Genomic DNA, 14801 nt, shown 5'->3' on the forward strand with positions numbered 1-14801 from the left:
AGCTAATCGTGATAAAACTGCTACTGAAAAGCAAGATCGCAGACGGGGTCATGGGGCCAAAGCTCCTTTAAATCACAAAGAAAAGTTCAACCCATTCCGCGAAACATCCAATGCAATGTCAACGTTAAGCTTCTACATATGGTAGCAAAGTCCTTTTCGAAAATTCGATGAAGTGCTACGATATTTCCAGAATAATTACATTCGCTTATAATTCCTTCTAGAGCATCCAAGTGAATCTTCGTCTGGTTTACCTCTCCACGGTGCTATAGATGTCGCTAGCAGCTCGTGTTTTTCACTATTTCAACTGTAACTGCGCACCACAGGTGACGTGACGATATTGAAAACAAAATCGCCAATGATAAAAACTCCCTGTTTAGTTCTCTAAGGGAGGAATCTTAGAGATACAGGTATCATCGTTAAAATAATGTGGTGTTTGTCCATTAATTCAACTTTTGTTTATTATATTATGTATATATTCTTGTGAATAGGACGGTAGGCGGACAACGCTGATACTTTAAAAATGAAACCACATTCTGTGTTTGATTTGAATAACTGTTACATAGCTGCAATACACTTTCATTTCTGGGAGTAGTAGTCTAGTAATTTACACAATTATTTTTTTAGACATATTTTTCCTAGTTTCAGAACATTTCCATTGACTGTACACCGACATACTGAGTAGAGCAAGTATTATGGACAGAAATGCCTTTCTTAATAATGGCTACGGAAATTGTTTTTAACTATTCATTATAACTCTGAAACTACAGCTAACGTAACATTCGCGGCCGTCATTCTATCTTGAAAATAAGCACCGACATGCTTAGATACACGATATAGGCACGCAGACCAAGACACCAGCAAGTGGTGCAACAGGCTGCAACAACGTCCCCTGTAAGTTCCAGGAAGGGTTTCCTAGCGGTGGACATTGTGCCCCTCCCACGCCCAATCATCGACCCACGTATCCAAGTCTCCCTCCTCTTGTGGGGGCTGCGCGACAGAGACCGGCGAGAGGTTAGTCAACACGCACCACCTGGATAGCAACACGTCACCACCTACACACTATTTCCGATATGAACACAGATAGAGTAAGAATAACACGATAGCATATTTTTAACACCCTGCCGAGACGAAAACGAGACTTGGATTCTCGTCCATTTGAAGAAGCTATAAAGTTTGTGCACAGTGGCGGATAATTCAACCTGAGAGGTCCAAATCTGGTTCTGTATTTGTGTACAGCACATTAAAGATACGAGAATTTATTTTCAATGCTAACTGCTTTACCATGCGAATTCTAATTATTTGGGTGTTGTTTAATATCCAAAAACCCAACCGGTTCATTTGTTAACAATATTTGATTTGCCTCCAAACACTGCTTGTACCTCAAAATCTAATACTGGTGTGACGAATTGTAACAATCGTAATTCGTCACCCGTGTATAAAGATCGGTATGCAATGTACTGCCACCGACATTAAATTACACTTTCTTTCTCTTTCTCTTACATGTACGAAATATGTAATCTCAATGGATGAGACTACAGGTGCAAGACGGGTGAGTCAATTAAAGATAGTGAATGATCATTGGCTAACGAAATGACCTCACTTTGGAGGCACATGGGGAAGATGCAATTTATTTTACTAACTGGAGATCTCATTGTATAATTTATACGGGTAAATATCAGATTAACTAAGTACGTTTTAGTGGGACGCGACTGGAACGTTCAAACCACCCGTTTGGCGGCGCTGGCGTATCCTATTATAAAATCTAACGTAAAACCATGAACCGCTCAACAAACGTGCCATTTCATGTAAAGTGAGTCGAAGTGAATGCCGTTGAGTAGAAAGGCAATTAAAAAAAAAAAAAAAGCAAATGTGAATACTTTCTGCAGCTGTAAGTTTGTTTCGAAAAGGCATAGGTCGCGCATCTGGTACTGAAAGACAAAAAAACGCGAACGCAGCGCCGCGCTTGCCAAGTGGTCAGCGAGCCAAGGACCAAAGCGGCGCGCGAGTGGGCGACGCGATGCGAGGCGTCCCGGCCAGATTTTTCCCCCCTCGATGACCTACGCAATCGGAAAATAACAACAGCTATTGTTCTATATCCCCCTATTGCTGCTGGAATAATCGAACTTCCTCTACCTTGAACAACAACCCGGTCCATTCTGTTACACGCACTTTCACTTCCTCAGGTTCATTTCAGCGAGGGAGAAAGTGCTGTTCGCAAATTCCTGTGCAAGGGCGTGACGTCGGCCACAAAATAAGAATCACTCTTTTCTCCAGACAGCTATTTCTTGTGGTGGCTGAGGGTAGTGTCTGAATCTGGCTACTAATTATTATGAACCAAAATACCTACACGTGATAAAAACATGGATAAATATCCCGTGTTACACTGGTAATTATACAATGAACTATATATAATACACGATGAAAAAATAGGAATCTTCCATTGCCCACTACGCTTGATCCTGTTTCAAAACAGTCAACGCCAAGTGTCCCGGTCGGGCTTGGTTGTTTGTTAATGTCCATTCATCAATTTCATCACTCATCCCCATTTTCGCAAATTAGCCAAGAGGCCATAAACTAAATCATTCAATCAATCAAAACAGTCAATAACACGAGCTTTATGTTGAAATTAGCTCGAACCCACGTCCTCTAAACTGCAACCAATCAGCCTCGACCGGTATGGCGAATAGAGCCTGTCCGAGCCCTGGTCAAGGCACGAGCATTTTACAATCTTTATCTTTAATCTATTTCAGACAAAACAGCTCAACCCCGAGACTACTTAAACAAATGCTGCAAGGATTTCCTCCTATTGCAAATCAACCACTGTTTCTTCGGGTCACAACTTCGTCGATTTTCCTTGCGTCGGTACAAGGAAATATTTCAATTTTAAATCGAGCGCAGTTTCCTTTTTACGTGTACTACTTGGAGAGAAAATGATGTGGGAGACTGGAAACAGTTATGCTGACAAAATTCTGCAATCGTTCGGAGTTCAAGAGGCCATAATGCAAGAGAATAAGCAAGCCACCATATCTCGAGCTACAACCGAAACAATGGGCTACACCATTAATCTTTTTCACCGAGATGGGTAATATATTCTTATTTTTACTATTGTTATTGCGCATATCCTACCAACTCGTCTCGATAGTCGGTCTCCGTGGCGGAGTTGTTAGCACAGTGAGCTACTACGCCAGAGGTCCCGGGTTCGAATCCCGGCCTGGGCATGAGTGTTTGTAAGTGTCCCATCATGAATTTCATGTATCATCTCTCATCTTCATCTTTGCGATTAGCCAAAAGTGGCATAAAAGCTAAGTAAAATACACCGAATTAAACAATAGTCTCAAACTTCATTTCCGCCACACTGTCAATTTCACCTTTTTCATTTCCACTTTCAGATCCCAGTACAGCGTATAATAAAATTGAACATGAAAAGGAAAAAACGCAGTACATATGACTCATCGGACAAGATTGAAATATAACTTAGGATATTCTAGTTATCAATTATGTTTGTTAGCTTAAGTTGGAATAAAATGTCGATATCTCACTTCAATTGTAAATATTAGTTAGTTCGAATGATCTTCTTCCCAAGAACACAGAAGAGTTAACAGCAGAGAGCTTCAGTAACAAAAAAATTAACACGGAATCTTGAAAGAATCTTCATTCTTTTCTTCCGACGACCTTCCAGCAAGAACTACGTCACAATGGCATTTAGAATGAAGAAGCGTGTGGCGTTGAGTGCCCGGAAACGGAACAGTGGCTCCGCCCATGGTACGGTTCGAAACGTCTGACTCATCGCCGAAGCCTACGGAGGAAAAAATACGGCCAATGATCTCCCGTGCAGAAAAAGAAAAAAAAAAAATACACTGGGGGGCGGGGATACAGATCAGGCAATCCTTTGAAGAGTCAACTTATCTTCATTTATGAGAATAAAATATGAGTTGCTATGTGTAGAGTCATTAGGAAAGATGATTTATACAGTGTAATTAATATTCACTCGCATTACCACATACAGGTGAGTCAATTTAAGGTAGCGGACGATCAACGGGCGATGAAATGACGTCACGTGGAGGTACGTGTGGAAAATACAAAAGAAACTTACTTCATCACTAAGCTAGGCTTTCATACTGTAAGCGCTGACATCCGTGACAAGAGTGGCAGCACGCTGCGACGCCCGGAGACCGGGGTTCGAAATCCCGACCTGGGCATGGGTGTTTTTTATGAATTTCCCTTTTACCAGTTTCATCATATCATCACTCATCCTCATCTTCACGATTAGCCACAAGTAACAGAAACTCGAAGTAAAATAAACCAAATCAATCAATCATACCGTAAAGCAAACACCATTTTAATTTTGCGGCTTTAGGACTGCATTGTTCGAATCGTCCGCCTGGCGGCGCTAGTAACTTCCGTATTAACCTCTCAGATGTGGGTGGCTTATCCTATCATACAATCTAGTTTTTTATAGCGTACACTTGATGTTGGACAAATATGATTTGGATTCATTTTACTTCGATTATTCTGCAACTTCACGCTAATCGTATAGACAAGAACGAATGGTGATAACATGAAATGGATAAAGCGACAATCACAAACAAATATCAATACACAATACAAGCTCCACAGCAGGGGCGATTCCATTTTTACTTGCTTCCAGTTGTCAACATTTTAGTAGTTTAATAAGAATGCGCGTTATAAAGTTATGAGCTCAGTGTACGTACAATTGACTAGGTTAGCTACTGTCACGAGTTGACTGCTGTCGCTCGCTCCAGCTGCAATCCAAAGACGATGGACACAGGCTTTGCTGCCCACTGAGGAACCTCGCTGGTATCACTACAAACAGACGGACGAGAAGAGGAAAACGGACAGGGGGAAGGTTGCGGTTTAAAAGTATCCAGCGAGGAAGCATGGAGGGTTTCCTCAATCAGTGATGCCAACCCCAGCAAAATGGTACTAAACCTAGCACAGTTTGATGTTTGTTGGCACCTAGCAGCCTTCTTTTGACATAATTGTAAAATATAGCATAATCTGCAAACGCGAGTCTCTGGGAGAGGGAAATCTAATTCAAAGAAATATGTTTTCAGGAAATAAAACTACAATTAGGTCCAAATCTTATTTTTACTTCAGCAGCGGAAATGTTTCAAATAGAAGGGAGTATGCCTACACAGCGACAAGCTCTTTACAAGCATGCCATCCTCTATCTTTTCTTTATCCTGCCAGATTTTGTTCGTGAGGAAATCGACAGAAGGTTGGGGGGTAAACAAGGAATTTTCTAAAACTGTTTCAAGTTCTATGCTGAACCAATTTCGTTAGTTGAGCCATCGTACACAATTTTTCAAACCTTCCTCGATTTACCGTAACTTCTTCCTACACCCCAAAAAAGCCACGAGTCGCCACTGCCCCACAGTCTCGCAGATGACTAAACTGGATGCGAGGTTGATATTCGGGGACCTTCTAAAAGCGTCATCCGTTGAGCAAATATGCTGTGCAAATAAGTTTCTTTAAAACGGCAATGTGTGTACCAGAAAAAGAAACACGACAGGAATTGTAACAACACGCAAAGTTCTTGGAACATAGACGTGCCCGGTGAACGAAAATAATCCGTGCGTGCCTCCAAAATACCAATACGTGCTTCGGATCAATCAGCGCGTGAAAAGGCATCGATCCCCCCCGACTCTACGCCATACGCGATTCGTGACGACGAACGGAGCGCCGCCACCTGACGTTTTTCCGCTGCGGCAGTTTCTCTATCAATAGTGCCTCCACATTTGGGCGATGACTCACCGGCATATAAATTCTCCGCCCTGTACAGGTGAGAGGGCGCTCGCGTGACCGCCCCGATTTCCCAGAATTCCTTGCTCGGTTATTCCGAATCCGGGCACCGCGATGGATCGACCAGTTGCGTGCAGGTGGAGGGAAGAAATAGATCTTCACGAATAAAACCGAAACTATTACTCCAAGTTTCTCGGCACGAATTTTTAATAGACGTTTCTTTCTTTAAACGGCCACTAGCTAGAAACGTATACAGGTGAGTAGGTTCGGGGGGTAAATGTGGTCAAGTGGACATTATTTTTCTGAAGAATGTTTAAAAGGATAAAGTTGTAGTGCCACACATTCCTGTTGTTCATCATAGTGAATGTGATGTGATCAACACCCCCTCCAAGGTACACCCACCCATTGATAATAGGTTTTATAGGTCCCAGAACCGATTATGAAGGGGCAAGAGGTAATCCCCCAACCCATGAATCGAACCTGGGTCTCCCGTGTGACAGTCAGACACCATATTGGCTAGATCAACAGTACAGCTTCCTAAAAAAAAAAAAAAAAATCTTGCTTAATGTACGGAAAACCTTAAAAATGAGAACAACTGCCTTGTTGCGTAAAAAAGAACTATTTTTACACCATGAAATCACCTCCTTCAAGGACAATGTTGCCAACTCAAGAGGCGAAATTGGCCAAGAATACTACAAAAAATATTTAGAAGTGCAGATTAATGTCGCTAAACGAGCATGATAAACAACAAAAATCGGCCTCGAATAAGAATAAAAAAGTTTCACAACCATCTGAAAAAAAGGATTAGGTTCAGCCACAAAGACTACCCGTTGGCAACCCTGCTCACTAACTGTGCATGAGTCTTATCTTCACAAGAGTCCAGGTCATGAGGACGCAGATTACACGGCGCCACCATAGCAGCGAGCTATGGCTCTAAAATTCTGCAGAAAACTCCCCACCACACTGTGACGTAGACGATCATTGGCGATATTATTTTGAAATATTTGAAGCGCAATCTACGATAAGATTTGATAAGTAAAACCATGAGATCATCTGACGAAATAGCACCGAAACGTGATCGATGATCGGAGAATTCAACCCGCCAGAACTCTTACACAACATGGCGCAGAAGTTTCCATATGGATTCAACAAATTGTGTACTCAACAACATTAGTAGCACTTTATAATTTATACGGCGAAATTTTAACGTATTGCAAAATTGTAAAAGTTTACACTTTCTCTACGAAGAATTAGAGCCTTATTACCACAAAGTAATTTACAACTATATTTGAAAACAATCCAACAATGTAGGTCGAACTACACATGGCCAAAAATGACGTATAAAGAAGCAAATTGCACCACTACTACGTGAGTAAAGTGTCCCCGTATTCCCTTGGATATATTGTTGCGCTCTGGAATTTCGCGACCTAATTTTCAAAGCCAAGTTCAGTACATAAAGATCGGGTCTAGTAATGGTGCCATGGAATGATTGGTCCACGTGTTTAGTACATTAGGCACTAAAAAGGCTGTCATGAATTCATTTTTCTTTTGAACACGTAGCCTATGATGTAAGAGAAAAAATAATAAAAAGGAAAGAAAGTCTTGAACAAACTTCGCATATGCTGTGTGTCGTTCTGGAAGTACCCTGAGCAAACTGCCCACATTCTGTGTGTCAGTCTGGAAGCACCCTGACAAACTTCTCAAATCCTGTGTGTCGTTCTGGAAGAATTCTAACAAACTTCTCACATCCTGTGTGCCGTTCTGGAAGCACCCCATCTCTCATTCGGTTAGCTGGCTACGAAGCAAACTAATATCCTTGGGAGAGGATCCAACGACCCAGAACAATCTCCCGAACGACCCCAGCCGAGTCTCGGGGCTCTGAAAATGATGAAAAAAGTTTACGATTCTTTGCCAAGAAGGGATTACGACCCAGCAAATCACTCTCCCGATTATCGGGTCAAGGGAAGAGGCCAGGCGGATGGTCAACCTGGATACATCCCTTTCAGATCCCAGTACAGCGTATAATAAAATTGAACATGAAAAGGAAAAAACGCAGTACATATGACTCATCGGACAAGAAATAATCCCAAGTAAAATGTAAATAATAATAAATAAATCGGACAAGATTGAAATATAACTGAGGATATTCTAGTTATCAATTATGTTTGTTAGCTTAAGTTGGAATAAAATGTCGATATCTCACTTCAATTGTAAATATTAGTTAGTTCGAATGATCTTCTTCCCAAGAACACAGAAGAGTTAACAGCAGAGAGCAAAATACAAACCACTACTATAAAAGCAGTGAAATTTGGCTCAAAGGTAGGTTTTATTTTGCTAACTCAATTGGAAAAGAAGCAACTAAAGTACAGTGGGATGAACAAGTACTCCTAGACAAATAGTACGTTTTGTCTTGCATCCTACGTGATTTTAAGGATTGGATTCTTACGTATGCTGGTGTACAAGTTGGCAGCAGATTGATTGGCGCTTTCTTCCAATTCTTGAAGCTTTCATTGCGTAAAACACTGTGAATATACATGGCGATGGAGAATTTGTGCATCCCACTCTACATAGCTTCGGCAATTATTATGTGGCGGAAACCTTTAAATTTGTTACCCATCGCAACCGATTCCACAGACTTTGCCATGTGAATGTTACTGAGTATATAAAGAAGCAACACTTTGGACCAATCATATAGAGTGATGGGGCAAGGTAAAGAATGCTGAACAAGCAGCTGTTGGACACATATCAGTGGTCGGCAAAGGCATTCCGAGTGCGTTGCTAACCTATGCCAACGCAGATTGAAGTAACGAAATGCGGGCCACACTTGGGATTAATTTCACTTGGCTCTCAAAGGAGTAAACCGTTGGTAGAATGTTTCATTAGGCAATCTCGCTGTAAATAGTATCTTCTCTAATAAGTGACTGCCACTACAATGCTACATGGTAGTAGGGATGGCCAAAAATATTCTAATTGCGAAGGCAACAGGCAGTGTGTTTGTTTTGCTGATTCAAATCAAACCTTTACATTGGTAAAAATTGCAACATATTTGCTCGTAACATTTTACTTTAATACCAAATCATATCTATGTTGTTTAAACACAAAAATAATTGGTTACAGTTAATCGTAAAAAGTAACTGGTGCTCCCAAACACTGCCATCTGCGATAGTAGGTAGCATTGTAATGCAAGTATATACCATTCACAAAAGCTGCCGTTTGGCATTGCATAAATTTATAACAGCGACCATTTTCGTCCATAGTCACTTTCCTTGCTTTTCAGGCTGGGCCACTAGATGTCACTTGTGTCGTACACCTACTTTTCAAAACCATTGGACTCACGAGATTTGGTCGTATAAATTTCTGCAACACATAACATGTCAACTTGGCTCCTTATTTCCACAACAACGATATGACTATGGACAGTGAAATTTGAGATCTAACAAATTCAAGTGTATAATTATGAAACCGTTTGACTTGTTAACGTTATTTCTAAAATTTAATGACAATACGAGGCAAATTATTGGGTGGGCTGGTGCCCCACAGGACCCATATAAGTTGGCGCCAGTGTGTGCATATGTTGATATTCTTTTGTTATGTTGCAATGTTCCTTAAAATTGGTTGCCAGATTTGGTGGGCCTGTCCTTGGTTTGTGTTTAATCTTGGACTGTTGTGAAGATGTATAGTGACGAACACTTCTGGGTTGCAATACCATCGTAAAATGGGGTTGTCGCAATCCAGAACTGTCCGTGAGTGTACAAGAAGGGATCTTAACAGTGATTGTCCTACTTAATGTAATGCCTTAGATGATAAACACACTGTACTTCAAGAACTATGATGAAACTCTGTACTCACCTAGGAGAAAGGAAGGTTCCCGGTTGTCCTCCACGAGCGTGGTCAGCACCAGGAACAGCGGGTGCGACGTGGGCAGTCTTTCAAAGTCCGTCGTGCTGTCGTCGTACACCACGACCTCCTTGTAGCATCTCTTCTTGAGAAGGTCCTTGCCTTCCTTGGTGGTAGCAAGGTCCGAAAGCGTCGCTTTCCCCTGCTGCAGCCTGCGTCGGTTGAACCGGTCCGAGCAGTTGACGTTGATGGAGCCTTTGATATGGTTCATGTTGTACGCGATGAACGGTCGGCAGTCCACGACCAGGAACGACTGGTGCTTCACGCCTCGCTCAAGTTTTTTCACCAAGCTGTCCGGGTCCAGGGTCCTTACGCGTTTCATCACCAGGGAGCGCTGGAAGGTTGCGCTCTCCGAACACGGACTGGCCGGCAAACTTACGCTCTCCAGCTTGCACCGTTTCGGGGGAGTACCGGACAACGGAGCGAGAGGCGGCGCGAAGCACGGGGCCTGTCCGCCGCTACCGGGCTCGCTCAGACTGCGGTTCAGAGCTAATTTCAGGCCTTCCCGTCGGCCCTCGCACAGGAGGGAGGTGAGCGGCGAAGCAGCGTGGATGTGGAGCGACATCGAGATGACGTCAGCCTCGGCTAAATCTGTAAGGAGAGAACAAGGTGTCACTTGCAGGAGTCATGCCAGGAAACACAAGAAAAAGGCACTGTCTATTCTACGACTTGGGCAAAAATATCCTCGCTTTTTCTTGCACTCTGTAAATGGGACGTGCGTACCTAGCGTTACATCCCCCTCCCCCTTTTTCAAATTCAATTAAACAAGTTTTTATATTAGTACACTCCTGTTCAGATGAAGTGGCACATACTTCAACTGTTCAACCCTACAAACTATACCACTTTATGTGAACAGGAGTGTACAACACACTCATACAAACCCGAGAAGGGTTTATATCCGGTGACCAAGAAGGCCACTCAATTCAGCCCTCCTTCAAGACCAGACATCTATTGGACGCAACAAAGCTTTCTTATTATAATAACATTTTGAAAGTACCTACGGGAGCTTTCGGACCCAAGCGACACGAGCCCCTTCAGCCTATAAGCAAGCACTCACCGCACATGCGCTACCAATTGACTGAGGCGACACGTGTAGCTTGTCGCTTCGGTTCGAAAGGTTACATTGATTACCGAAAGTTCGCTTGCTTCCAAGTCTCTTCGAAGACTCATAGAGTCAATGTACACAAAGAATACAAATAAAGTAAAGGAAGACAAACCAATTTTAGAGTACATTTATGTATACACATATAATCTAAGAATATAAATATGAACAATTTATCACCTTCGATGACATGATAACGACATCATGACAATACGTATAATGCAGGAAGATAGCAAGCGAATATGGAGAAACACTTTACAAGGCAATCAATACAGGTTAACGTAAAATCAACATCACATGAGCAAGTTCACTTCTCATTGGTTCACGCTGTAGAAAACACAAAGTTAGACAAAAGCACTACGAAATGAGTATTCTAAGTATCAAAAGACAGACTAAAATCGTATCTGTCTGCAGAGCTGTCCATGTTGTTTTAGCCCTGAGGGCAACACATATAAATCCGGGTATGAGAAAAGCTTAGCGTACCCTTAACCCTCTGTACCCCCTAGAGAAAGTGAAATATCTTGCATGGTTTATGAAGATTTTGTAGTTTATGAACATTTTCAGTTCATTTTAACTCTCTGAAATGTCTTACTGTGAAGTAAAGTACGTCTGTTGCCTCAGCATGTTACTTTACTGTGAAGCAACAACCCGAAGGCTTAGGGCAAGTGAATATAGCACCCAAACTACTGTCCACAACAGCAGATATAATTTACGTAGTTAGGTTAGGATTGTTAGCTTTGGTACTGATAGTTATTTTCAGCGTGTTCTTTCGCTATTTCAGTGTATACACAAACAGTCTTTAGTAACAAAAAGCTTCGAAAATACTCAGAATGCAGGTTTTAACTTACGTGGGCCATTCTTTGGGATCAAATATCTCCCTTATTTGCACGTAATTTTCGAAGGGGTACAGTGGGTAAACGGCCCCAAGCTTAGTGCTATTATTAGTCACTATTTTAATTTTCATTGAATGATTTAGTTTATTTTACTTCACTTTTCTGCCACTTTTGGCTAATCGCGGAGGTGTGGATTATTCACGATACGATTAAATTGATGAAGGGGTACTCACAAAGAAGGCTCATACCGGGATTCGAAACCGGGACCTCTGGCGTCGTAGGGTGCTGTCATTGTAATTTTTAAAAAAATCAACAACTGTAAGTCTAACCTTTCTATTGTTCAACCGCAAATAGAAGGCATGAGAGGCAGATTCAGAAAATCATACAGATTTTTTCCTAGTTCTCTGTCTAATGAATAATAAATAAAAGACAAGCGATGGTGTTTTGACGGAATGCGTGAAAGCATGCAGTGACACAAGCTGTTCAGAAATCACAGGACGGCCGTGAAATAAGTAAAAAAACAGCCCCTGTGCACAGAGCGTATACACGGTAGATGACTCAGCGACTAAAGATAGAGAGAAAGAGAAAAAAAGCTACGGTGCTGCCATCTGGGTAACATATTGCACCGCCTCTCGTCGCTTGCCTTAGCAACCATGAATGGAACCGTATGAAGAATGGCGAGGATAGAGGTTGGAGCTGAGATTGCGGCAGCATTGGACGTGGACCATGGATCTGGATAATCAAGATAACATTCGTTGTATGGAAACAACTCAATGATCAACTGTGGTACAGTGTTAATCGGATTTGGATTGATCTGGTTATTTTACGTCTTTTTCTGCAACTTTTGGCTAATCGCGACGATGAAAATGATTGATATCATGAATCTGATGAAGGGACACCCGGAAAGGACGCCCAGGCCAGGGTTCGAACCCAGGACCACTGGCGTCGTATCGCGCTGTGCTAACCACTCAGTTAAAGAGCTCGGCCGTGTAGCAAGTTACGTGAAAATCCCAAAATACAATTGTTAAACGCATTGTAAATACTTTTAAACCAATTAAAATTGTTCGTATGCAGTACTCACTAATATAAATGGAACTACAGCGTGCAAATTTTAAGTTTATACGCAAAATTAACCAATTTAAATTGCTCAAGCGCAAAAAGGACTGGCATGAAAAAAACAGCAGAATATTCGATTGAGTTGTCTTTAAAAACTGTCGATTTGAAAAGCAAAAACAACAAATTCTGAGAATAAAATATTAAAAAACGCTACCCAAGTGATAATAATTACGTTCAAAATGGGAAGAAACTAAATAATTTCGAAATGTTCATAGTATCATCTCTCATCGTTGGTTTTAAGAGATTTCGGATAACTTCAACACTTCCTGCTTATTACAGAAGATGTAAAACATTGCATATCTTAATGGTCATACTGTATATTGTGACTATTCGGTTTGTGCATATAATATATCTCAAACCCTGAAGTTCCTTGGGCCCGTCTCTGATTTTAATACAGACTGTGAACGAAATAAATCTCGCTTGTAAACGAGAGCACTATTTCTAGGCCCTTCTCAGTGTGCATATATACAGGTAGGTCTATTCGACAAGCGCGATGGTGTCACGACGTGCAACAAAATTTACTTTTTCAAGATAATGGCATTTTAATCATTTTATGTGTCGACGTACGTTGACGTCACAACGAAATGACCGAACCTAAATAAGTGACGCAGGCCAACCTTCATATTCCACCTTGGCTCCTCTTGCTGCTGGTATTTAGTACACAGCCATAACAAATGGTATTAATATGAGTTAATTACATATTGTCAAGTGGTACCATAGTTTTTCAAATTGCTTATTAAGAAGTCAAAACATATCAAATCTATACTTGTCAGTTCGAACAGATGACTGCTGGACACATCGCGCTGCGACACCAAGGGTCCCGGGTTCGAATCCCGCTCGGGCTTGGTTGTTTGTGAATGTCCATTCATAATTTCATCACTCATCCCCATCTTCGCAAATTAGCCAAGAGGCACAAAACGCTAAGTAAAATAAACTAAATCAATCAATCGAACAGATTACTCAGGTCAACAAATTATCGGTGCATAATTTTCACAACTTATGAATTCATTGTCTGTGTCACTTGTAAAAGTAAAGTAAAACGTGACTAGCTATCAAAAGATAGCCTCGAGTGTTTACGTCATTCTACGAAAACCGAATCGTGTTGAGAGGTACCTTTACGATTCGCGCGTTGAAATCAAGCCACCCTAGCACGACCCGACGACAGCCGATCTCACCCGAAGGGCGACGATCTAAGCAGAGCGGTGAGCAAACGTAGAAGAATGCTGCAATGCAACAATGCGAGCTGATGATGTGAACTTCCTCCCCCGGCAAAGACCGGAGGGGTGTGGACAAGATGAATAATAGCAACAATACCGCATGGAAATTCTTAAAAGCACACAAACCAGACCCCACAATCACAGTTAAATTAATGGTTCTCAACAGTGCCTAATTATCCTGCGTATATCAACACGTAAATTGACAGCGACCGAGCTCAGTGGTTGGAGCTTCGGTTACAGCTGCATACGGGCTCGACTTTATGTGAATCCATCGTCCCGGGTTCGACTCCAAGTGGAGCTGATCCCCACCTATTTCTTTGTATCGCCAAGATTCACGAATACACATAACAAAAACAAAATATCACACTGCAACTTGTGTGAAATACAGGTATGGACCAATGCAAGAACGCGACGTCAGCCATCATTACATGTACATGGTGACAAGAAGAGTGCTAGTTAGTGAGCCTACATGGCAAAATAGCGGACTGTAAGCCTGAGATCCTAGGTTCGAAGCTTAGGTAAGCTACGGACAATTGTGTTTAAGTTATTAACTTGCATCGTTTCACCATCCACCCTCATCAGAAAAGATACCAAAAATAAAATACGACAGGCAGAATACAAAACGTTTAAGCCTCCACTGAAATGTGATTCGATAAGGAATCCATCGAGGCTAACCTTTTGTTTACAAGGCAATAACGTTAACCAGCACGCTACCGACGAAACACAGAAAAATCCAAGTATGTCGAGAATTATTAGTGTAAGAACAGGACCAGCAAAGGAATAAAAACTACATTTTTATCATGGCATCGCATTCATGTGCCTTGAGAGTGTATCACAAATTCATTCTGGGTTAGCCATCAAAGTCTGTCAATA

The 14801-nt window shown here is 41.7% G+C and overlaps 1 protein-coding gene across 3 annotated transcripts in view; it reads right to left on the reverse strand.

Moving 5' to 3' along the window:
- The window catches only part of LOC146000231 (dual specificity protein phosphatase 10-like), a 98827-nt gene that overhangs the window by 22831 nt on the left and 61195 nt on the right, over positions 1–14801 (reverse strand). For all 3 annotated transcript variants that reach the window (XM_083137641.1, XM_083137639.1, XM_083137640.1), the window contains exon 2: positions 9613–10251. In XM_083137641.1, the coding sequence (XP_082993767.1) occupies positions 9613–10225 (613 nt within the window). In that variant the 5' untranslated portion in view covers positions 10226–10251. The remainder of the gene's footprint in view (positions 1–9612; positions 10252–14801) is intronic.

The sequence above is a fragment of the Lepisma saccharinum genome, chromosome 16 (genome assembly GCF_977018435.1).
Source record: "Lepisma saccharinum chromosome 16, izLepSacc3.1, whole genome shotgun sequence".
Classification (NCBI taxonomy): domain Eukaryota; kingdom Metazoa; phylum Arthropoda; class Insecta; order Zygentoma; family Lepismatidae; genus Lepisma; species Lepisma saccharinum.